At 44.2% G+C, this 24,939-nt stretch overlaps 1 protein-coding gene across 3 annotated transcripts; it reads right to left on the reverse strand.

Annotated features, from left to right (window-relative positions):
- Positions 1-1,602: 1,602 nt before the first annotated feature.
- On the reverse strand, positions 1,603-24,781 carry mphosph8 (M-phase phosphoprotein 8). Of its 3 annotated transcripts, XM_084478481.1 has the most exons (14): positions 24,536-24,781; positions 22,438-22,599; positions 20,985-22,055; positions 18,508-18,601; positions 17,604-17,864; positions 16,953-17,072; positions 16,490-16,578; positions 5,787-5,927; positions 4,922-5,008; positions 4,356-4,510; positions 3,491-3,642; positions 3,069-3,193; positions 2,786-2,869; positions 1,603-2,541 (listed from the first exon to the last, which is right to left on the reverse strand). In XM_084478481.1, the coding sequence occupies exons 1-14, from the start codon at positions 24,635-24,637 to the stop codon at positions 2,500-2,502; spliced, it is 2,685 nt and encodes an 894-aa protein (XP_084334607.1). In that variant the 5' UTR covers positions 24,638-24,781; the 3' UTR covers positions 1,603-2,499. The 3 variants fall into 3 exon arrangements, with proteins under 3 accessions (XP_084334607.1, XP_084334606.1, XP_084334605.1); XM_084478480.1 differs by lacking the exons at positions 1,603-2,541; positions 2,786-2,869; positions 3,069-3,193; ... (2 more) ...; positions 4,922-5,008; positions 5,787-5,927 and adding exons at positions 6,294-11,223; positions 11,329-13,771 and having other exon boundaries at positions 17,604-17,861; XM_084478479.1 differs by lacking the exons at positions 1,603-2,541; positions 2,786-2,869; positions 3,069-3,193; ... (2 more) ...; positions 4,922-5,008; positions 5,787-5,927 and adding exons at positions 6,295-11,223; positions 11,329-13,771.
- Between the last annotated feature and the right edge of the window lie 158 nt (positions 24,782-24,939).

The raw sequence follows: 24,939 nt of genomic DNA on the forward strand, positions 1-24,939 counted from the left end.
GATCAGGGACTAACATATTGATACTGGAATTAGAATGTTGAACTGACCAATACTCGGTCCAGAACATGAGGAACATGTAACATCTTCTAATCAGCAGTGCTCCCCTCAGAGGCTGAACATGGAAACACACGTGGCGTGCGTGTTTGTGTGTGCGCGGGCCTGTGCGTGTGCGCGCCTACGTGTGTGTCTGTGTTTGTGTATGTGCGCGCGCGCTGATTACGGTCTGCAATAAAATAAAATAACCTGAAAGATTTGCGATTATTTTAATAATCACACATATGAAAGACAGTATTTTAAACGATTTTATAATAAATACATACAGAGATTAGAGTATAATGGAGGAAGCAAATAATCGGGAGAATGACAAGGAGGAAGAAAGAATTATGGAGAGATAATGAGAACTAGAACTATTAATTACCAAAATATATACATAGGCCTACAATTATATACATATTCGAAAATGACTATAGGCCTACTATAACATTATACATTATACAAACACTACCAACTTAATGATATACATACTATTGTATACTAATGCAATACATATTCTATTACATAATTAACTATATTTAACGACATAACCATATTATATACATACCATTATATACTCACTATATTATGCTATACATCACTACACATTATATGTATATTATATACATATAAATACAATATAAACACTGGTAACTACATGATATACACACTATATATGCTAAGTATGTGCATACTATTCACTTGTATGCAAGATTGTGATGAAAGTCATTATCACTGAGGGAAGGATTTGGGCACATTGTGTTCCTTTGTGAACATGTTTGACAGCGACGCCCATGATTCCACCACTTCTAACGTCAATTCAACTTTATTCATATATCAGAGTCTTGGAGTGGAATGTAAAAATGATATCAAAATGATCCAATATGTGTAGTAAAGTAAAGTAAGTAAAGTGAGGATGTGAGGTGGTGAAGGTGTGAGGATGAGGATGTGAGCGGTGAGGTGGTAATGTGAGATGTGCAGAGGCTGTCGGGATGTGAGGGGTGAGAAGGTGGTAATGTGAGATGTGGAGAGGCTGTCGGGATGTGAGGGGTTGTGAGGGGTGAGGAGGTGGTGATGAGGGGTGAGTAGTTGGTGGGGTGAGGGGCGAGGAGGTGGTCGAGGAAAAGTGGGGGTGTGAGAGGAAAGGTAGTGATATGAGGGGTGAGGAGGTGATGTGAGAGGAGAGGAGGTGGTGATGTGAGGAAGTCATGATGTGAAGGGTGAGGTTGGGAGGGGTGAGGTTGTGACACAATGGCTGAGGTGGTGATGGGAGGTGATGATTTGAGAGGTGAGGTGGTGATGTGAGGGGAGAGGTGGTGGTGTGAGGTGAGGTGTGAGGAGGTGGTGGGGGTATGGGGAGGTGATGTGAAGGGTGATGACGTAATATCAATACAATTAAATACACACGATAAGGTATAGACCAAGAGAAGACCTTAGAGAATGATCATGTATTTGAAAGGAAGAAAGATTTTCCAATGGTTAACAGTTTGTGTATGCATGTAGGTGGAGAACGGGGAAGAGGTTATTTAAAGAACAGACACTTGCGTACTAGCTTTAAGTACTAGGATGTTGACAACATTGAAACTTTATTGTTGGTTAGAGACATCACAACAGTCTGGAATAAAATTTAAAAAATCATTCATTGCTCTTTGGAACAAACCCGCAAATGTGGCTATTAAGGCAACCTATCTCCAACTCCCAAAATTATATATATATATATATATATATACAGCCCTTTTTACAGAGGAAGTCGAGACAATCCCGAAGAGTTAAACCGCAGTCTCGTCTACTTCAGATTGTAACCAATGAGATTGTCGAGGGGGTGCGGCCAGTGACTCTTGGCCACTCCTGAAAGAGGTCTGTCAGTTGTTTATAAAAGGGAGATTCCTGGATCAGTGTTAGTTTAGTTAACTGTCGTATCAATGAAGCCAACACTAGACTAGTACCTGCACACCGAATTTGTCATCACACACAACCACCCCGAAAACAAAGGACAGTATCAGTTAATTTACAAAGCTAAGCAATTGAAACAGTGCTGTATATTTGATTGGTCAAAAACATATTAAAAAAGAAAAAAGAAAAAAAAAAAACACGAATGAAACAAAACTAGGATGTTTCAACTCACATGGGTTCCAAACGCACGCACAACTAGGCAGAGGACACACTAAGTACACGCCAGTACTGGAGAAATGGTTCACTTCCTGCCGCTCCTCACTGGTAACCATGGTTACCAGTCCCTGGGCAGATGGATGGATCGTTGGGGGATGGATTGTGTGATCCTTGTTGACCTTTTCCTTGACCTTGAGGGACGCTATCCAATATGGTTGGAGGTGCAGTGAGCTCTTGGTGGATGTGGCTCTCAGGTGCGCAGATGTTGATATTTTGTGTGTGCGTGTGTACACGTGTGCACGTGTGTGTACGTGCGCGTGAACCCTCTGGAGAGTTCCACTTTGACACAGGAAGCTGTCACTGCAGCTGCACACGGTAAGCACAGATGAGGAGCTTGACCTGACGGAAGAAGAACAACGACGACGACGATCAGTGATCAGAGGACAGTACCCAGAATACCTTGAAAAACATGCGTGAGGACCCTACGACTTTTATACGTTTTATACCCCCATTGTGTTGACCACAGTTTTCATGTGTGTACGTTGGTATGCGTGTCAATATACAATGTGTGATTTCCTCTGGTGTGTATTGCCTGGGTAGTGCATGGTATATGTATGCGAGTGTGTATATATCGTGTGTGTACCTTGGCTGTGTGTGCTTCGGCCAGGCGGAGGAAGAGACGGTTGAGGCCTGGAACCGGACTGAAGGAATAGATGAAGTGACTATCCTAGAGAGTGAGAGCGGGATCCAGAGAGAGAGAGCGAGAGAGCGAGCGAGAGAGAGTGCGAGAGGTACAGATAGAGAGAACAACAATGTAAATAATAGAACAACACAGACACAGTCTTGCTCGGAGGCAAATCAACAGTGACGGGTGTTAAGACATGTATGATGGGCGTGTGGGACTGTGTGTCATCGGCGCAGCGTACCAGGAAGATGGGCAGCTGGAACTTATCGTTGAGCACCACGGCTTGCACGCAGCACGGCCCACACAGCCGGGCCGTGATGTCACTCAGGAAGTTAGCATGGAAGATGAAGAGGAGGACGCCTGAGCCTGGGGGTCGGGGGGTGGGTTGGGTTGGGGGGGGGGGTCAGAGGGATAGATAGGAAGGGGGGAGAGGTATAGAAAGATGGAGGGAAGAGAGGCAAAGAAAGGTTGGGAGAGGGAGCAAAACAAAAAGGTATTAATGGTTATGGTTAATAATAATATAACATGTTCTTTTTAAAACATGCAAAACAGATCAGAGATCCAAAGAGGGACTAGGATCTCGATGAGGGTGTTCTTCTGGGAAAGTGAGGGTTCACATTCAATTGTGTGCGTCTGTTTCTATGTGTGTGTGTGTGCATTCACCCTCAGTCTGCTGCTGGGCTTTGTAGCTGAAATCCAGGTTGAAGTAGGGTCCCTCACAGAGGCGGTGGCAGGCCAGGGGAAAGAGGGGTTCCAGCAGGGCCAGACGGGACTCAAAGTAGGCCCTGATGGTGTCCTCGGCTACCCCTGACAACCTGGAGGAGAGGAGGGGCGAACGAGGGGGAGAGGGATGAAGGACGGAGGAAGGATTGTGCAGAAGGGGAGAGTGGGAGAAAGAGAGGAGCGGAGATTGGTGGGGAGGAAGAAGACAAGGGAGCATGGGGACAAGGAGGGGGAGAGAGGGAGTGTTAGGGGTTAAAGGGTGCGAGAGAGGGAGGAAGAGGACCAGAGGGATGGAGAGATGGAGTAGGAGGACATTTGAGGAGAGAGGGATGAGAGGGGAGAGGGGGAAGGGATGAGATAGAGGGAGAGAGAGAGGGATGAGACAGAAGTGTGAAGGAGGAAGAGAAAAGGGGGTGGAAGAGAAAGAGGTAAGAGACAAGAAAGGGAGAGATAATAGGATAAGTCAGGGGTGGAAGTAAAATGAGGAGTTGAGGGATGGGAAAGAGGGGTCGAGAAGCATAAGGGGAAGAGTGTTACTGTGTGTGTGTGTGTGCGTCTTTGTGTGTGCGTGTGTGTGTCTTTGTGTGTGCGTGTGTGTGTCTTTGTGTGTGCGTGTGTGTGCCCTTGTGTGTGCGTGTGTGTGTCTTTGTGTGTGCGTGTGTGTGTCCTTGTGTGTGCGTGTGTCTTTGTGCGCGCGTGCGTGTGTGTGTGCATGTGTCTTTGTGCGTGTGTGTGTGTGTGCGTGCGTGTGTGTCTTTTTGTCTCTGTGTGTCTCTCTGTGTGCGCGCGCGTGTGTGCCCCTTACGTGTTACTGTGGTCCTTGATGAGGTCACAGACAGTCAGGTTGTTGCTGACCTTGGCGAAGTACATGGCGGTGTTCTTGTGCTTGGAGAGGATGTTGCAGTCGGCGCCGTACTCCAGCAGGAGGCGCACAATGTCCGCGTTCCCCCGCTTACAGGCCTGGGGAGATCAGGGGTCAAGGTCACGCACTCAGAACCTCTGCATTCATTACTTGATATGTTGTACATCACAGGTAATCGCAGGTCTTTTCATTAATACACAGGATCAGATGTTATAATCCCTTGTGCCAAAATCCAAGGAAAACACATATTCAGAGGCCCCTGTCCAAACCAACCTTACAAGCACGCTGGCTACCAATCTACCAACCAAAGGTGAAACGATAAATAATAAAAAAAATTACAGTACAATGTACCTATCCTATCCTATGGCTATCACAGCCTAAAAACAGCAAAGCCACCTTCAACAGACTCTTATTCATTTTTATTTTTATTGAAAGTTTAAATATTTTTCGTTCCGACATGCTTTTTTTTAAATTAGTTGCAGGTTGTTTATTCTGTTTTGTGTTCTGACCTTCATTAGCGCCGTCTCTCCTCCGAGTGTCTGGGCGTTGACATAGGAACCAGCCTCCAGCAGGATGGCAACCGTCGTCAGGAAGTTCTGACAGAAAGGAAGCAGAGGTTAGTCGACAGGTGAGCATCATTGATGGTCTTTCCTGTAGCTAGTTACTGATTGATTACAGGCTAATGGTTACCGGGCATGGGAAGTAATCGATTTCTGTAATTGATCTTATCTTATGTACTGCAAGTATTTTGGCACAATGTCTTGGCATGGTACTGGCACTTCTGATTCCTACTTGGTAATTCTGTTTTAGGTGACTGCTAAAACGAACATATTAGATTGGTTTCTTTAATGAAAACAAAGAGAGGGAAACGTTAAACCAACTGGTTCACATTAACAAAGGAATTTGCATAAGGCGCCGCAAATAGTCCAGAGGTTTAATAATAGTAGTACTTCTACCTTTCTCACTGAATGCAATGCAGTTGACGTACTACAGAGTAGAAATGCAATCTGGTACTAGCTGTCCTGTGTTGTAGGTGGATAGTACTGGCTCCAGGCGGTTAATCCTGGTTTTAGGAGGTTAGTTCTGGCACTAGGCGGTTAATCCTGGTCCTAGGAGGTTAGTTCTGGCTCCAGGTGGTTAATCCTGGTCCTAGGAGGTCAGTTCTGGTACTAGGTGGTTAATCCTGGTTTTAGGAGGTTAGTTCTGGCACTAGGCGGTTAATCCTGGTCCTAGGAGGTTAGTTCTGGCTCCAGGTGGTTAATCCTGGTCCTAGGAGGTCAGTTCTGGCTCCAGGTGGTTAATCCTGGTTCTAGCTAGTTCCAGTTTTAGATGTCTAGAACTGGTTCTCGGTGGTCAGTACTGGTTCTCGGTTACCTTCTCTGCGGCGTGCATAAGCGCGGTGGTCCCGTTCTTCTGGCGCCCGTTGACGCGGACCCCCTTCCTGATGAGAAGACGCAGGATGTCGTCCTGACCGCCGGCCGCCGCCAGCATGCTCAGGGACATGCCGCTGGAGTCCTGACACACAACATACACGATGACCACACACACACACACACACACACGATCAACAATATACATGAGGAACAACATACAGGAATCCAGCACATGCATGAGGAAGAACATTCAACATGTGATGAACATGGATGACATACATTATGAAAATACATACAAACACTGTACAAGCATCTTACCATCAACCCTCGCAAAACCCTTCTCACTCATGCCACCAAGCCCACCGAGCTATGCTAGCGTCACAGAGTTCGTCAGAGTGGACAGAACACTGTTATTACTTTTTTTTTTACACCAATTAACTGGGAGGGGCTCAATCTTACACATTGGGACTGAAAAAATTCCAGAGGTATCAAAAAACAATTAACAGTAGAACATTTGAAAGACCATGGAGCTTTGGAAACCAGTTGCCTATCTGAAACGTAGTTTCAATTATGAGGAATCATCAATAATGGTACAATGATACATTTAAGTCAAGAAACAATTTATTGTCCAAGCAGAAGTTATAGGTTCTATACAGTAAATGATAAGAGGATGCCCATTGAGTGAAATGTGTTTATACAAGAGTTATTTGCGGTCTACTACACAGAAAACGTGTGGATCGTGGTTAGAGAAACTTTACATCATATATTTCCTGGTTTGAGCACCAAACATTCCTGATAATACCTGAATGGTTTGTATAAATGTCCAATACAGTGGCTGAATAAGAACACAATAACCTGGAAAACCAGAGTGCATTAAGCCGCGTTTCCATCGCAGGAACTTTACGCTGGAACAAGGAATCTTTGCAGGAACTAAGTGCATTTCCACCGCATGAACCAGGGTCTAAATTAAGTTCCAGGGGCATTATTTTACTCCCAAAAACATCCGTCCTCGCGGGAAGGACTTTCCAAAGGTGCAGGAACCGTTTAGGTAGGGGCTTTCAGAGCTAAACATTTCTGGTCCATTAGAGGTTAACTAAATTCACAAATTATTTCAGTTGATCATCCAGCTTGATAGCTTAACATACACCCACTTATCTTAATCCCCCTCATCCGCAAACCGTCATTCGCTACAGAATTTTACACTTGGATTAAAAATCAAACTTCCAATTTTTTCTCTAAATACATGATTTTTTAATGAAATACAAAGCATACGCTTGTATTCACTAGCTATATGAGGTTGAGGGTGGAATCCATGCTTCCTCACTGCCCCGACTCATACGAAAATGTTGCATATTCTCGACGTAACTGATAGTTGACACGATTTTGTTGGTCCGATTTTCTCTCAGAATCATTCTCTTTTTATTCGTTATGTGCCTGATGTGAAAGGACCTTAATTTGCCTAACCTTTGCCGGTCCTAACACAGGGGTGGAAATACAGACAAGGAGCTGAAGGAACATTTCAGTCCCTTGAAATGTAGCTCCTGGGAATAAAAGTCCAGGGTCATTTTGGTGGAAACGCGGCTTTAGATGCTAATACAGAAAAAGCGGATGAAAAGGACAGCCTGTTGGCAAATTAAAACAAACCTATAAAACACTGATTTCAGCTATGGAACACGTTTTGGTTAGAGTTTTTGATATTCTAAATAAGCATTAAGTAAGTGGAACTCGGTTCCAACAGGAATACTTTTACCCAGCATACATGTTGGTGACTAATTATTTTAAACCGTGTGACACAAATTACTTACCTTGCATGTTGATTGTACTTTACGAATAACGTGTCACATTTAAAACTAAAATTTACTTCATAACTATAAAACGTACCCTGTACAGTATGAGAAATTAAAGTAGCTTTAAAAACAGAATAAAACAATTGTGACGATGGGGAAATAACCTGTTTACAGCTAGCTGCACTGTACAATGCGATAGAGTAAGCAAAAATCCATTATCGCTTTAAATTAATGTTCTGTAGGTGCATTTCAATTATAATTGATATTGTGTAAATGGCATAAAAAATGTCAAAAAAATAGATTTTTCGATGTGCAGACGTTTAAGTTGGGGAAATTAAATTAAGTTCTAGAATATTATTCAACTAGGGTTAGTTACAATTCAATTATTTATGAATTGTATTTTGACAACTTTTGTTTTACCCATGAGAGATAAATTGACTCCTATTTATCTTTACGCTTACCAATTGCAGTTTTCATACTGCAATTGGTAGAGGTAGCGTAGTTAACACTTTTTTTAAACCAACGATTAATATTATGTTAATTTTGACTTCTTTGTTAGCAGTTCACCAGATCAGTATCACGTTACAGGTGTCATTACATTCCTAACAAGAATAAAAATGCTTAGCATATGTTCTTTGCCTAGAGGAATATTGTACAAATACAATAAATTGTGCAAATCTCCATTCTTATCAACAAATGTGCGGAAATAGAAAAGTAAAAAATAATCTGAAACTTGTAAATACACTCTAGTAAAAATCAAAGTTAATGACGTGAGCATGAGGAACAGAAACATTTAAACATGTTTTTTAAAAATTCAGTCAAAAATTCTAGCAGTTACTAGGAGCTAATGGCATTTTGGCTTTTACAGGCCATCTATAATGTAGGGTACTAGCTAAATTAGGTATATATTACAAGTGGGCAACATTGTGTCAAGTACAGCAGTCGACGAAGACATTAAACCGATAATGAGGGGCAGAGTTATGAAAAGTTCTCAATAAATTGATTCAGTCAGGGCAGCTTACTTCATGATATTGTACATCGCAAATGATTTCACTAAGCCCTCCCTAAAATGACAACGGTCCAATCCTACGTTTGCAAACGTTACTTGGTGCGGGTGGTCCGTCAAGTTTTCAGCGAACGGGAAATTGACGAAACTTTGGCCCATGGAAGTCCGACAGCAGATATTCTCATGGTTGAGAGATAGGTTGTATTTTTCCGAAGCCATAAAATAAGAGGGTTATTATATAGGGATAAAACTGAATATGAATATGAATTGAATATGTCCCAGTGCAAACTTGATTATAATGTCCCGTTCATTCAAGATTCAATGAGAAATAAATCAAGCTAGAAACCCTTGGGAAAAGCAAGACAAATCTTTTACAGGACAAATAATTTGGGCAGACATGTTTCAGTTGAGGAAAACACCCATTTGGATATGTGGAATAGTGGATAGCGCATCTCACCCGTCTACCACAGAGCCAGACCAGAACCCTCCTTACAGATCATCTCCAATGATTTTTAAAAAGGTACACTGATCATTAATACTGGATGGAACTTACTCCCCTTGAGCCAGAGCTACAAACATACTTGGATTATTTGCTGCAATGCTGTGGGTACAATTATACCACAGCACACCAACACGTGGTCAAATAAAGACTCAACTTTCTCAGTAGGTGGCATTTATGCATTCACCAGATGCATTTCCTTGCACCCTAATGAGTAATCAACCCTAACCAATCACAACAGAGCTTATCATGTAGAACTGGGTTCCCTAGATCACAACGGATTGATCTATTTCAACATAATGAATATAAAGTGAAAAAAAGGGATTTCACTGTTTTAGCACCAAAGGGCACTTTGTACAAACTACAAACAAAGTACAATTACTCCATATTAATATTCTGGATTACAATCCAAATAATTGTTTTATTCCTTGCCTGACAATATGCAAGAAACGGCAGCCATGCCTCGAGGTAGATCGGGCTGAGTTTATCTTCCTCTGCTCTAAAAACAAGCAAAAACCATTCCTATTTGTATGATGTCACAAATCCTAGGTACTTCTTATGACTAGCTGAATCAGCGGACAATGTTGGGGGGAAACAAAATATGAATCTTTAGACAAATAAATCCGGTTCAAAGCTTCATCAGTACAATTCACTGCTATTCATGTTTGCCGAGAGTTTAAGATTGATTCATTTAGTAGTATTTACAGGGAAAGATATACAGGAGCATCCCATTCTGCAATGGAGTTATGAACCCCAGGGCTGAGGGGTGCAGAACGTTTGGAAGGAGGAGCGCTTGCTCTCTTCTTCTTGGACTGAATAGTGTTGTGAACAAAGTACTTGACCTCCCGCCAGGTCCGGCTTCTCAAAGCAGGCTCAGCCGCTAGACATGCGTCGCAGTCCTTCTTGACGGGCACCTTCGTCAGTGCACAAATGTCACCCAGCTGCCGTCGGACGGCCATCTGCTCCGCCTCACTCCACAACCTCTTGGCTCTCTTGGGAGTCTTTTGGGAAGAAGAACTTGTAGGAGAATCAGGGGTGTCCATGGACAAGTCATTTTTTTTCGTTGAAGGTGTCCGGTGATGAACACCTTTGGATCGTGCATGAGTGCTTGGGATTGAGTTTGTAGTGTGGGAGCTTGGGGTATGGTGATTTAAGTGGGTTGTGGGGTTCAGGTTGGTGGTGTGGGTTCTGGGGTTTGAGTTGGTGGTGTGGGTTCTGGGGTTTGGGTTGGTCACATGGTAGCTTGGGAGAGTGGTTGTGCACAGGGAGCTTGCGATTAGGTTGGTCGAAAGGGTGCTTGGGAGAGGGGTCGTGCTGTGGGTTCTGGGAGGGCTTGCGGGGAAACCTGTTGTACTAGAATGGTTTAGGGGTCTGAAGGAGGAAAGCATGTTTGAACGTCTATCATTCAGCGGGGTGAACCGAGGGAGCTGTTGTGAACATGGCGCATTTAAAGGCATAAATGTTGGAATCATCAGAGGGCTGCTGCTGTGCGGCGAATACCCTGCCAGATGTCCTGGCATGCTTGTAGTGTGTTGTGGTGAGTATGCAGGATGAACTGGCATACTTGTAGCACGCTGTGGTGAATACGGCGGAGACAAGAGCGCACTTCTAGCGATCTCTGGTGTAAATGTTTTTTTAAGTGCATTTAAGGGGGTAAACGTGGGAATCAATGGTGGATTTGTCACAGCTCTTTTTTTTTTAGAACCGGCCATCGATAAATGCACAGTGTTCATGGCCTGTTTTGCTTGAGGGTATAGTACAGTAGCCGGATTTGTTGGAGACATTTCTCTATGTTCGGTTGGTGGATTAGTTGTCCGGCTGAGAACAAAATCCTTATTTTTGTCTGGAAATTCCTTCTTTATAGCACGCCGACCCCCTCTTTGGTTCTTTTTCCTCAAGAACTTATTTCCTTGAGCCTTACGGTGGAAACATTTCCTTTTCATTGACTGCAACCTGTTGTGAATGTAATTCTTTATGTCAGTCCAGGACCTGGTGCTGAGAGCGGGTTCAGCGGTGATGCAGGCCAAGCACTGCTTCTTCCCAGGGAGCTTCATTAGTGTGAAGTATTGGCCAAGGTACCGCCTCACCGCCTCCTGCTCCTCCTCATTCCAACCTTTTTTCCTGGCAAAACTACTCCGGATGGCTCCTGGAGGTTGGAACAGATAGTAAAATAGGGAAAACATTAAGCAATTGAACCACAAACCATAAAATCCACTGTATATTTTTAGGGAGGCAAAGAAGCATCACTTACCTGAAGTTTCAGCAAGACCTGAAGATTCAGCAAGACCTGAACTTTCAACAGGACGAAAATACAAAGTCCTATCCAACTTGAGCAGTTGTTTGCTCATTTCCTCCAACATCGAAGGGTTTTCTTGGAGCTTGGTGCACTCCTGGTTGCTCCTGTCCAGTAGTTTTGCAATTTTGTTCAACTCCTGTTCCTTCAGGCTCATAAGCTGCCAATAACTGGCAACCTGGTCTCGAAGGGTTGCAGACAAAATGGCATCTGGGTTTGTAACACCACATTCAGCTGCTGCTTTTCTCAAATGATCAAATGCCCTGAGAGGGGAAAGGCATTCATTCCTTGCAAATACGTATGGGTTGCCTTCTGCCACATTAGCCTTATCTCGATTTTCATTGAGTAGATCAATGGATGATACCATCCTTGGAGTGAGAAAAACCAGCATGTTTCTACAGCCATGACCCTCTAATTCCAAAATTGTCAGACCATCCTTAAGTTCCAGTTCTAGTTTTGTGCATTGCAGAATCTGATCAGCAGAAGGCGTGAATGGTATCTCCATCTTTTTGCCATTGTACTCCTTCAGAAGCATTCGCCCAGTGTTTCCCACTCGGCCTCTGTTGAAGAGATAGACCTCAGTGAGAGTAACCTCGCCAAGCTTCCTCCACGACAATGAACCAGGGTTCTCCTTCAGCTCTTGGGTAGCTTCGTCGCCTCCTGTCGTGATGAATCTATAAAGTTTTATCAGGTCCTCTGTCAGCGTTGATTTATCTATTTCCACTTTCTGAGAGGCCATACGAGAGCTTTTGAAGAAACTTTGATCCCACTTTTTATCAAGAAGATTTATGAATCTTTGGATTTGGGCCTCTGTTTCCCTGTCCTCAGTCAATCGGCTTTCACCAAAAGCAATTTCTGCAGCTCGTTTTAAAGAGTAGCCTATCTTTGAGACCAGGGAAACTGTCTTATAGCGACCGGAGGTGGGGTCAAAACCAGCCAACTTCTTGGCCCCTTCAACAGCCAATTCAAATCTGTAAGGTGTACACATTTCATGCAAAAAGTGTACACTGCTGTCAATTTCATTGGCAGCAAGGACAAATCTACCTAACTCCCTCATTTTCTGTGCAATGTAAGCAAACTGGGATCTGTCGTAGTCATGCTTAGCCGACAGTGCATTGCCATATTTACAGATGAGTGGGTCATTCCGTACATGGTGAGAGATGTCATCTTGATGCATGATGTCAATTATTTCCTCACAGCCCCCCGTCAGGAACTCTGACATGGGAAGTAGTCGAGAAGCAGCGCTCTGAACTCTGAATCTCTTTGTTCCGATGTCTGACCTTTGATCTCCTTTTCTCTTACACGCCCGCTCATGTTTCCAAAGATCGGTTTTGCGGTGAAATGCAAGGCAGTGCTGGCAAGGCAAGTAGTCTCTGTCAGACAGCATAGCATTATTCATGTTTTTCTTTGTTACAATTTCTCCTTCTCCACTTTGGAGGACACTGCAATTGTGTTCATAATCTCCTTTATTGCGGATTTGATCCAGTAAGGTATGTTTGATTTTGGAGTCCCTCGGGAAGTGCATGGCATGAGCGACTTCTGTCTCATTTGAATGTGTGCGTTCTAAATGCCTCAGTAATCGGCGGAAGGGATTTTTGCAATACAAGCAGTAATGCTCTTTGGATGTATCCTCATCATAATCATCCTCCTCGTCGTCGTCATCGTCCTCCTCCAATGTACTTGTCTGGAGTACCTTTTTGCACGTCCTCGAGCTAAATCTGGTTGGTTGTCGTCTTTCCTTGATTTTCCTGGGTCCGGTCTTCATTTTTGGGCTTTCTGTGTTGCTCTTTACAGATGTATCTATGGTGTTATCAACTGCTGACTGGAGGCCATCTGTGCTTTCTGCAGGATCAGATGGAAGGCTCCAATTCCCAACTTGATCATCTACTTGATCCTCCATTTGCATTGGTCGGATGTCTTCTAGCCCGTTATGGTCAGCAGGGCTGCTTAGCTCCTTGTCTGGGATGATTTCAGAGCAATTTGTCAAACTATCCTGCTTCAAACCCAAACTCATCTCACCAGTAAAATCCATGTTTGTGTCCATTGGCATCTGGGCTTCTGGCAACAGGTTACCATCAGTGTGTTCATCCTTATTTAAAAATCGCTCATCATGTTTTTGGTGGGGGACCTGCTGTGGTAAATCTGCTGTATTTGGAAGGGCATAACCACAGATTTGGCCCGCAAGATCTTGCAGGTGATTGTTATTGAGTCTCAAAGTGCCCTCTTCTTTTGCACTCGCCATTGCAAGATTAGTGTGTAAGCTCCTCCCCTCAATCAAAGTCTTGTCTCCTTCAAAAGCTGTCTTCTCCTCAATCAAACTCTTGTCTTCTTCAAAATCCATCTTCTCCTCAATCAAATTCTTGTCTCCTTCAAATGTCATCTTCTCCTCAACAGAACATGCCTGTAAAAGAACAAGCATAAGTGAGACTCACATACAGAGCTGGGCTCAGGGTCAGATATATCATCTGAATCTAAATAGAGAAGATTTCATGTCCAGTTTTAAAATATTTAAATAAGTTGAGGAGAAAGTGATTGGTAAAGTTGAGGAAAATATCCAGGCAAAAGAGAAAGGTAGGCCTATGTCCTTGGGGGACCCCTCATCGCTGAAACTGGCCTCAGGAAGCGAAACCACCATAATGGAGAAGCATGTTCTGCTGCTTTGACTGCTGAACTCTAAGCACCTTGGCAACACCCCAGCCAAACATCCAAGCTCATTCAAGCACAGGTAAATGAAACGCACGGCTTGTGTTGAAGTTGAAAAAAATCCACCCGAAATAACCCCCAACCCCCCTCAAAACAATAAAACAGCACTCTCAAACTGTCAGTACAAAAACCACATGTGACCCATTCGAGAAATAGTTAATGGCTTTATTTGGATTAAGCAGCGACTACAACGTTTGGACATTGTAAATATCCGACCAAGAGTAATTAGTATTATGGGATGTAGGGGTGAAATGCTGCATGAATATGGTTCAGTACAAAACAGAATATGCATGCACTACCAAACCTAAATTCATAACTATAAAAAACTGATTTAACTTTTACTTTTGAAATTTGTATATAATATATGCCAAGACTGAGCTCTAAATGCCAGTTTAAAAGATTTGCAATGTTCACAATGCAATGCCAGGCCAAACATAAGAATATAAGAAGCAGTGATCATACTTTTAGATTTTATTTTATAGCTGCCAGCCGCTAAGCTTTCAAGAATCTGATATGTAAAGCCTACAATCATTTCTGTGCTCAGAGCAATGCAACGGGCTGCATATGGTGCACTAAATATAATCACTTCTGCTGTTAAATTGGGCTGATGAGGATGATAAACAAAGGTGTTCTGAGCAATGGTGTACCTGCATCGCAGAATTCCTCTGTCCAAACTTCTTTTTACTGTTCTTGGATCCAATTTCTTCTATCTGTGGAAAATATGAAATGGGTAACAGCAGCGTTTCAAATGTAAAAACATTTTTCAAAGTATAGATATGAGTAATACATATGAATATTGGTTCCAATATATACATTGATATTTTAAAATGTATTTTAATAAATCATATGATAAAATGAGACTTACAGTAAACTGACTTACAATAAACATGTCAGTATTATGTTCATCTGAAATAGTTGAGTAATATTTGAACATCAGAAGTAAGTAACAAGGTAAACTTAACAGTTCAAATGGTCAAAGTTTACCTTTGGTTCTGCAAAAACGCCAGGTCCTTTGGTGTAGAACTTGAGGTAATGGGTTTCTTTGTTGTAAAATCTCATAACTCCAATTTCTTGCAGCTAGGAAATGTCTTTGTAGATCAACACATCAACCGCTGCAGTCGGATTATCACCACTCTATTGTTCAACACCCGCTTCTGGTAATAACATTGCTAACACTGCAAGGACCCCGGCCCCCACACGAGAAGCGAGCTTGAATGTCAGCGGACACACTGTCGGACGTACAGGATTCCAGTGATGAGGCCCCGCAATATCGGGACGAAGTCGCTGCTTACATTGATTACAAAAAAAAACTAAAGATGACTCTTTTGATGTGTCATCGTGTTGGGGAGAGCACAGCTGTTCATTTCCCAACAATGGTCGGATTGCCAGATTTATCCTCGCCGTGCCTGCATCCAACCGCAGCAAGCGAGCGAGCCCCTTCTCCTCTGCTGGATATGTTATTCAGGAGCGGAGGAGTCCACTAAACCGTGAACAGTGGATGATGTGCTTTTTTGGCACAGCAATCTAAAGCACCACGCCAAACACCAGATAGTGTAATTCCCCCGGTGTTCCATCTAATGCGTCTCATTTTCCTTCAGGTGCGGGTTGGGGCGTCAGTATCCATTTATAGCGGGTCGACTCGGGTACGGAATGTATTTTGTGCTACTGTCGGAAAACGAGTCGGAGGCGGTTTTAAGTATGGTGGGTACGGGCGGGTGCGGGCTTGCAAAATAAGACCCGTGCAGGACTCTGGCCTACCACCAGGGAGGTCAATTTGCAAGAAGGATTTGTGGTGTTATATGGAGACTTTCGATCTCATTTTGGTTTGTGAATATAAAGCCATATGTCATTATGGAGATAAAGAACCTTTAACTCGTTCTTTAATTAAAAAAATATATACTCAAATAATAATTTAAGGCGATGTCATGGGCTTTGTAGCTTCTTTAAGCTGTACAGTGTTTATCATCGCGACAGTAGTAGAGGAGGTGTTAATGTGCTGTCACACCCTGTGGACATAGTGGCAAAGACACTGCTGTAATTATCACATGCGCTCTGACGCACACAAACGAATGCGCACACACAGACACACGCCAGGGGCTACCAAGGTGCAGGCTAAAGAGATATTCTGTTGAAGGGGAAATCTACAGACAACCCAAAGATTTTAAATTGTACATTTTCATAAAGCTGCTAAAGAATGGCGTTTGTATAAACCTTGGGTCACAATCCAGTTGGAGACGTTGCAAATGATCGTCAGGCCTCAGAAACCTCAACAAGATAACAGAGACCGCGACATTTACAAGTGTGCGTATGGGGACCCACGGACACCCGGATATTTTCTTTAGGTTCCAGCGATGAAAAGGTTTAAGAACACCCTCTAAAGAAGACATAACAGGGTGAGGTGAGCGGTGGGACTGACCTCTTGGTCCAGGTTGTACTCTTCCTTGGAGTTGAGCGCCAGTTTAACAGACATGTAGTCCCCACTCTTCACTGCATCCCGGAGCTCACCTGTGAACACAAGTAAGAGAGTCATGGAGGGGGCACAAAGGCACTGTGTTCGATCCCAACTGTCAACAACCTGCGTGACAACCGTCAACCTCCGTGAGCTTGATGCCCTAACCCCTACTGGCTCGCGGAGACACGTCTCGGAAGTCTCCACAGCATGTAGGGGATGTGTATATCCATAGTGACAAAACGTGAATAATGAGCCATGAGGTCAACTTTCTCAAAATGTTCTACTTGTGGGCTTTACAGATTCCTTCACAGAGCATCTGCAAAAGTTTCCTGAATTTCCCATCAATAAAAGTATGGTTCTATGCAACACATTACTATTAAATTCGAATCACTTTATTCGTCCCCGAGGGGCAATTTGAGCTACTCACTGGGAGAGAGCGGCGGGCCTGACAGGATCTCGTCTTCTCCGTTCAGGTGTTTCTGGAAGTCCTCCAGGGTCATCCAGTCCAGGTTCAGGTCCATGCCCAGACTCAGGGTGGCTTGGCCCCCTACACAGCACAGAGACAGTGGTCAACTAACAAATAAAAAGAGGCGGGGGGGGAGAGGATGGACTCCTCGAGTAGGGGATGAGTACCACGTAGCACCAAGCCACTCAGGGACTGTGTGCTAGCAGCAACAAACTCCCAGTGTAAACTTATTTACACTGGGATAACATGCAAGGACCTTTTATGTACAGCAGAATAACATGCCGGCACCATGCACTTGACATCAGGCTCACATTTGAGCACCAAGCATTTACAAGGGGCTAACATGCTAGCCCTATAAATTGAACCCAGGCAAACGTGCCAATACCCATTATTTACACCAGGCTAGCGCCTAGTATTTAAATTAGGCTGGCAACTATCATTGACAAAAACTAACATGCTGGCATTTAATATGTACACCAGGCTCAAGTTCAAACACCCATCATTATCATCATGATGACGTGCTGGCTAACAACCATTGCGAACTGATCGTACCCAGGGCTCTTTTTACTAAACCCGTTCTCTCTAGGAGGAGATCCCCGTAGCATCACTCACTGGACTTGTCTGCTCCCTCCTGGGAGTCCTGGGGGTCTGGCGTGTCGTCGCAGGCCATGAACAGCCTGGGCTCGCTGTCCTCCCGCCTCTTCCACCGCCGGTCGTCCGTGGGGGTCCTCCTCCCCCAGCCGGGCCTCTGCGCCTCCTCCGTCCCTTTGTCCCTCCTCTCCTCCCCCGTGCGGGGCCGTGCGGCCGGCTCCTCCACCTCCTTCTCATCACTGTCCAGGCTGAAGCCGTGGCTCTGGCCCACTCTGGAGGCTGCTGGAAGGGGGGGGGGGGGGGGGGTCAGGGCACAGTTTGCTAAGCAACACTACACCGCAGTGGATGATCGGTCATGACATATACTGACATACAAACGATGGCGCGCGCAAAACATTTACATTAGGCAAACTTTAAATTGAGTTATATTCAAACAAACCTATAGACTACAACTGGTGTTAATGTACCATGTTGTACATTGTTTTAATGTGTAGATATTTGGGCCATTATTCTTTTCATTTGTCAGTTATGTATTTGTACAAAAGCTAGTCCAGAACAGCCACTGGTTGTATGGAGAACTCAAAGTAGAAGTGCGACAAAAAAGCGCAACAAGCGCTGCTATCTTGGCTCTCCATTTCCCCCAACCTGGCCGGAAGGAAGTGCTTTTTGAAGATTATCAGCTTGCCTCAGGCTAAACCGAATTTCACTCACACACAATATTATGTAGAAATTGAATCTATAACGTTTTTGTAATTTTACTTATTTTGATAATTCACTCAGATTTGATACAACTCAATAAGGAAACAGTACAAAGGACATTACTTTTGAATCCATAGAAGACTGGAAGAGTGGAATAAGATATCTATGAAAGCACTAAGTTATATTCTCATTAATAACAATTATGATAAATAGTGTCCCTCCTCACCTTCTGTCTGCTTGGCTGGCAACTTTTCTGCATCTGGTTTCTGGGCAGGAGAATCTTTTGTCGCCTTTCCCTTCTTCTCAATCTTCCCTATCAGCTGGAGGGAGAGAAAATATACACAGTCTTATTATTATATTTGATTTAATTATCATATTATGCATACCGCCAGGACTATTTTACACTATTCAGAGCATTGGACATTGTTTAAATTAGGTAGCCAGTTATCTGATTGGATCGCTGTCAGACGGGTTATTTCATAGAGAAAGACCCCAAGAGTTCTCCACGGGCCTGAATATTTGATCCTTATCCGAACCAAGCCTGTAAGAGTCGAGGCACTTTCCAAGTTTCTAATGACTGAATTGGAGCCTGAAACTAGAAAGCCAGACAAGGAAATGTCCTTGTCAGAACAAGTGATGCCACACAGCGTGGCGAAAAAAGCCTGAGAAGACATGTTCAAGAAATGAAAAGATAGAAACTAGTGCTGTCAGTTAAACGTGTTATTAACGGCGTTAACGCAAACCCATTTTAACTGCGTACATTTTTTTTTATTGCAAGATTAATGTTTTTTTTTTTACCCTTTTATTGATGGACAGTGTTACATTGTCTGAGAGATTATTTGCTCCAAGTGTGAATGACTGCTCATAGTGAGAATGTTAGTATGAAATTGAACACTTCAGTATATGGCAATGTGGTTTCAATGTGGTTGAGAGAGATTTAAAATGAGAAAATAAATCAAGGGATATTTATAATAGATACAAATGTGTGATTAATTGCGATTAATTGCAGGTTAACTATGACATTAATGTGATTAATCGCAATTAAATATTTTAATCGTTTGACAGCACTAGTAAAAACTAGTTCTGTCAAAATTAACACCTTTATGTTGGCGTTAATTCAGAAAGATTGAGCACGTCATTTTTTTTTTTTACTCAATTAATGCAGCTTTGTTTTTTTTTCCTGTGGCAGTGGACCGATGTGGCGCTGTGTGCAGCTAAACATTTGCCTGACAGATCTTTGGAGAAGAAATAAGTAATCTGCAAAGTTTGCAAAGCCCAATTGAATTACCACAGAGCTAATTAGTCTTCAAGATATGACCTTAAATCAGATCACAGAAACTACAGGGCTTCACCGCTCAAAGCGACAGGAGTGTCTCGACAGGAGTGTGTTAGTTGTGTAACCAGTTATGAGTAGTGATTGACCGATATATCCGCGGGCATTTACGTTTTTTACGTGTATCGGCATCGGCCAATTTTTTTCGCCGATTCTTTTTTCCCCAAATGATTTACAGACAGTTCAATAAATGTTCCTTTTTTAAATTGAGACTTGTAACATTTGTTATCATCATTGTGTCATTTTTATGATGGAAATTGATGGTGCAAAAGCAGTATCGGCTTAAGAAAAATGGTATTGGCGTATCGTTGATCGGCTAAGGCTGATGAAAAAAACTTTGTATCGGTATCGGCCCTAAAAAAATCAATCAATCCCTAGTTATGAGCGCTATAATAAACGATGTTGTCTACGAAATGCGCCACATACCATAGCGTTATACTATAGGTGTCAGGGAAGCCTAACCCTCACTCGGACGCAGGTAATAAATAAATCGCTGCTCAGATGGAGCTTCACCATCCACACACCGTAGCGTTATACAATAAGTCTCAGAAAAGCCCTACTTTCTGACAGACACACCAGTCAACCGCTGCCCAGACAGAGCTCCAACATCCACACAAACCGCACCGCCTGGGCCCCTTGGTCATGACGTCAGACTACCTCGGAAAAGGTAGTCTGATGTCACCTGCGTGTGATCAGAGTGGAACATGTAAGATGTGTTTTGGGAGAAAAAAAAAACAGGCTTTAAACCCTTTTTTTCTCTAAATTTGGGACTTATTTCATTAGCTTAAAAATTACATATTACTATGTTGACGATCATATAAGACAAATAACCACCTTTAAAAACAAAGTGTTCTTGGGTTCACTAGCGATTAATCGTAATTAATCACGTTATATCGTCATTAATCATCAAGCAAATTATGTGATTAATCAATTCACTTTTTTTTTTAATCGATTGACAGCACTAGTAAAAACCTTAAACATGCAATAAAACTAAAACAATTTGCTCAAATAAGCTGAATAAAAACGTTACCAAATGTCAAAAGGTTCCCCAACAGTTTAGGGCAGGAAGTATAGTGCAGAGCCAAGAGAGAGACCCAGACTAGAACATGAAAACAGAGCAGACCGAAGTTTGAGCCTACAAAAATATTACGACGGGGGGGGCAGCTCTGTGTTTCAAACGGCTGGTGTGCCAACCATGTATGCATTATCCCTTGTAGCAACCCAGGTTCAATTCCCACCTGTCGTCCTATGCTGCATGTCGCACATCGTATGACTAAATAAAAGCGTTTGCTAAATGACTAAATAGTTCAAGACAAAATACAGGTGTCTGCCAAACGACTACGTTTGTTCTGAGGTGCCTTGGTCCCGACCTTGGGTGTCTTCCCGGTGCTGCCGATGGTTTCCGCAGCGACGACGGGAGGCTGGTGCACGGCGTGCCGGCGCGGGACTCGGTCCTTGGCCTCGCAGTTGAGCAGGAACTTCTCAAACAGGTTGGTGGAACCAGCGCCTTCCTTCTGAGCCCCCGGGATGGACTCCGCCTCCTTCACACCCGCCTCCTTCGTCCCCGCCTCCTCCCCCCGGGCCTTAGCACCCCCGCCACCGGCTGACGCCAGGGAGGACGATGAGGAGGAGGAGGAGGAGGCGACGGAGGCGGAGGACGGCGGGAGCTTGGGGGCGGGCGGTGGGACCGCGCCCTCTGGTGCCGCCTTGCTCCTGGGCTTCTTCTGGAGGGAGGAGCTGTCGGAGGAGTCGGAGGAGTGGGGAGCGGGGTCCTCCCTCAGCTTGGAGGCCTGGCCCTTGGTCTTCTGGGCGCTGCCCTCCTTTTGCGAGGGCCCGGCGGCCGCCTCAGCCTTCTTGAGCTTCTTGTCGTGGAGGAGGTCCTTGAAGCCCTGCAGCTTCAGCTCCGACTTTGGACCTTTCTTCTGCTTGCCCCTCTCCTCCGAGCGGCCCGACGGCTCGTCGCTGAGGTCCTGCTCCAGGGGCGCGGCGTCCTCGTCTTCTGACGACTCCACCTTCCTCTCCTTCTTTCCCTTCCTCTTGCGTCCGTCCTCCGCCTTGTCTTTTCTGAGTTTCGCCGCCTCCTTCCCCTTGTCCTTCCTGTGTTTCTTGGAAGGTGCCGGCTCCTCCTCTTCCTCGTCCGTGTCCACCGTTCGCTTCTTCTTCTCCGCGGGCTTCTCCTTGGGCTGCGAGGGGGACGGGCTGGGAGGCGACGGCGGTTGTGCGTCCTCCTCGTCCTCGGTCTCGGGCGCCGGCAGGGGCTTCGTCGTCATCTCCTCCCTCTTCTTGTCTTTCTTCTTCCGCTTCTTCTCCTTCTGTGGAGACTCCTCCTCTTCCTTCACCAACACCTTCTTCTTCTTCTTCTTGAGGGGCAGGTCGCTGGGCCGGTCCTTGTCGCTGTCGCTCTCCGAGTCTTCGTCGACCACCTCCGTCTTTGTCGGGAGCTTGCAGTGGGAAACAAGAGGTCATGTCAGCATTTCTGCGTGTCGTTTTCTTCGGAATGCTGTCTGTCAAGACTAAAATTTCTAGGCGCATTGTGCAATCTAGTGATATACTCCTAAAAAGAGGAGTTGGTCATTTGAAACAAAACAAAACCCAACGACATAAACTTCTGTCGAGTAGTTGTTGCGCAGCACTTTGTAGCTACACAAATTCTGATTGCGTGCATTGATTGTTTGCAGCCTCTTTTGCCAAAAGCATCTGCTAAACGAAAAAACAAGTTAGCAGATTCTTCCCCTTAGATTAGATGGCTGAACGTGCATAACGCTGTGCAAACAATGGTGCTGATAAGCCCAACAGTCACCACGTGTTGCCATGGAGACTCACCGTCGCTTTCTTAAGCTCTGCTTCCTTCCTGAGCTTGATTTCCAAGTTGTTCTTCTTGTAGTTCAGCAGCACCTCTCTGCAGTCCTCCAGATGGGCCTCAGGTTCCCAGGTGTCATCGTCCGAGGAGTAGTTCTTCCAGCGGACCCGGTATAGAACCTCCCCCTGAGGACACAAGACACACAAGGTCACGAGACGGAAGAGACAGATACAAGAAAGGACCGTTTTGGGTCATGATATGAAAGATGTGATTCTGTAGTGCAGAATAACTTTAGTTAGAGAAGTTCTGTGCATTGTCAGGCTGCACAACCCATAGGTAAAGAAATGCTTCCTTGGTGGTTCATCATATAATCCAACCCTTAATCGCTTGACTCAACATGGAAAACAGCTCGACCAGCCAGTGAGAAGAGGTGTTGTCCTCTCCAGGGGCTCTAGGAGCATGATAATTGCCTGGCAGAAGTTGGTTCACTACATAATACAAGCTGCATTACTGTCCTTAAGGTTAGGTTCTGCCTGTCTGCACACCCGGTGCAGAAAGGCAGAAAATGACCTGATGGGGACTAGCCAAATGTGGCCAACCTGACACCACCCTTTTATTCAAGTACCCTTCAAGGGATGTATATAATCTTGGCTATGGTCAGGTTTAGGAGTCAAACATAATTGACAATCTGAGATCTAACCGCTAAACCTTATATTTGTCAGGAAGTTACTCCTAACCGGAAATAATGCTCTCCACATCTCTACTGAGGTAAAACAAACATGATGTAGCGATATAGCAAATCACTTTGGAACACTGACAGAGCTTTGTAAACATTGAAAATGGATGTTACATTCAATTATTCAGTTTCATCAAATGTGTGCTCACTCTACACAAATGGTGAAATTAACGATTTCATGGGCCTTTGTTTAATATAAAAATATATTTAAAAAAATAATAGTTTTGCTTTTAGTTGTTTTTTTTTCCAGTTCAAAGAAACCTGTGAGATTGCCCTCCTCTTCTCTTCTCTCCAAGAGCTTAGCGTTGAGAGACTAAGTTGTGAGTCTATCCTTGATGCAACCACTTAACCTATTCTAGGTTCTGAAGACTAGTGTTAGGGCTTATACACCCGAAAGCATCATGGGATTTTTTGTTGTCAATACTATTTTGTGACGACATTAGAGTTTGAGTGATGTACAATATTTAATAAACGTAAATATACCGTAACCTAGGCTAATCAAAACTGAGACGAATAAATGTGACATCCCGATGTACAAGCCTTGTACTGTTGATGACAACCTTTCATAAACATCAAAGCATGTGGCTTTCCTCCGACTTTCTATAATCGTATGGAACAGCCACAGTTGGATAAACGCTAACCTTTAGTAAGCGAACCAACCAAAGCACATGGTCAAAAAATACAACCTCTTCATATGTTTAAACAGTTAAATAACATAATAACATGTAAAAGCGGACTTAAATCCAGCACCTGTCCTAAACACAGTGCATAATCACATCTGTTATTGTCTGATGGTCGGTCAGGAGAAAGCATGCCGAGGTCTGTCATTGTTTACCAGTAACCACCAATAGTCCATAACCATCAGTGTTCAATGGTGAAGGATAATATTAATATCCTCCTATCTGATGACAGGAATATATTATACGGGGCCTGGACGGTGTTTGCAGGGTTGTTGAGACACAAAGCATTCCCGGTTCTGGCGTGGTGTGTATCTGTCATTTTTCCACCAATGCCACATATTAACATCTCCATAATCAATAGCACTGGAAGCAATGGCGTAGAAGATATATTATTATATACATGATTTGGGCCGTGAATCATGTCTGCACGGAAACAGATCCCCCTCGGCCTCCGCAGGGGAGAAGCGGACATGACAAAAGTTGTGCAGACGCGACCGCAGTCTTAAATACAAATTATCAAGTCTGTGCAAGACCCCGTGTTACAAAATGTTTATGCATTTGCTACAATTGTACAATACAATAGCGCACTGTGATGTACACCAGGGTCTGACCAGTTCGCTGTTTATTTATTGAGGTACACGCTGGTGGACGAAAGCATTTGCCAGCCATGTTTTCTCCAGCTAGCTCTTTAGCTCGATGCGTTACCTCTTCCAGCCGCATATCGATGATTCTCTCCACTTCATAAACATCCTCCTCCTCGTCCTGTTCGCTGTCCGCGGGCTCGGGTTTCTCCACCTCAGCGTCCATGGTGGACACAGTATTCCACACTCTAGTATCCCAAGAGTGAGGATACTAGCCTTTATTTAAAAACAATAACAATTCAGCGAAGATCCGCCCGTCGCAAGGCCGTGTTAGCTGCTACTACCACTAGCAGCGTTGGCTACCGCAACTGTAGCCCGCCCTCCTGCAGCAGCTGGACGCGAGCGACTGGTGGAGCACCGCCTACCTCAGCTCAGGAACAGTGGTTGGACGCTGTGGGCATACTACACTGCAAGCGACACATTCCGCTACCTGCTGGCCGCGCCACGGGGCGTCTCCAATATTGCGCT

The sequence above is a fragment of the Micromesistius poutassou genome, assembly GCF_964030765.1.
Source record: "Micromesistius poutassou genome assembly, chromosome: 14".
NCBI classification, from domain to species: domain Eukaryota; kingdom Metazoa; phylum Chordata; class Actinopteri; order Gadiformes; family Gadidae; genus Micromesistius; species Micromesistius poutassou.

Bases quoted from the DNA above. Each gene is read 5' to 3' on its own strand.
- mphosph8 (XM_084478479.1), bottom strand. From the start codon at position 24,637: ATGGACGCTGAGGTGGAGAAACCCGAGCCCGCGGACAGCGAACAGGAC. The intron at 17,865-18,507 runs GTGAGGAGGGAC...CCCCCCTTCCAG, and splicing joins GCCAGCCAAGCAGACAGAAG to CAGCCTCCAGAGTGGGCCAG. The intron at 17,073-17,603 runs GTGAGTGATGCT...TGTGCTGTGTAG, and splicing joins GGAGGGAGCAGACAAGTCCA to GGGGCCAAGCCACCCTGAGT.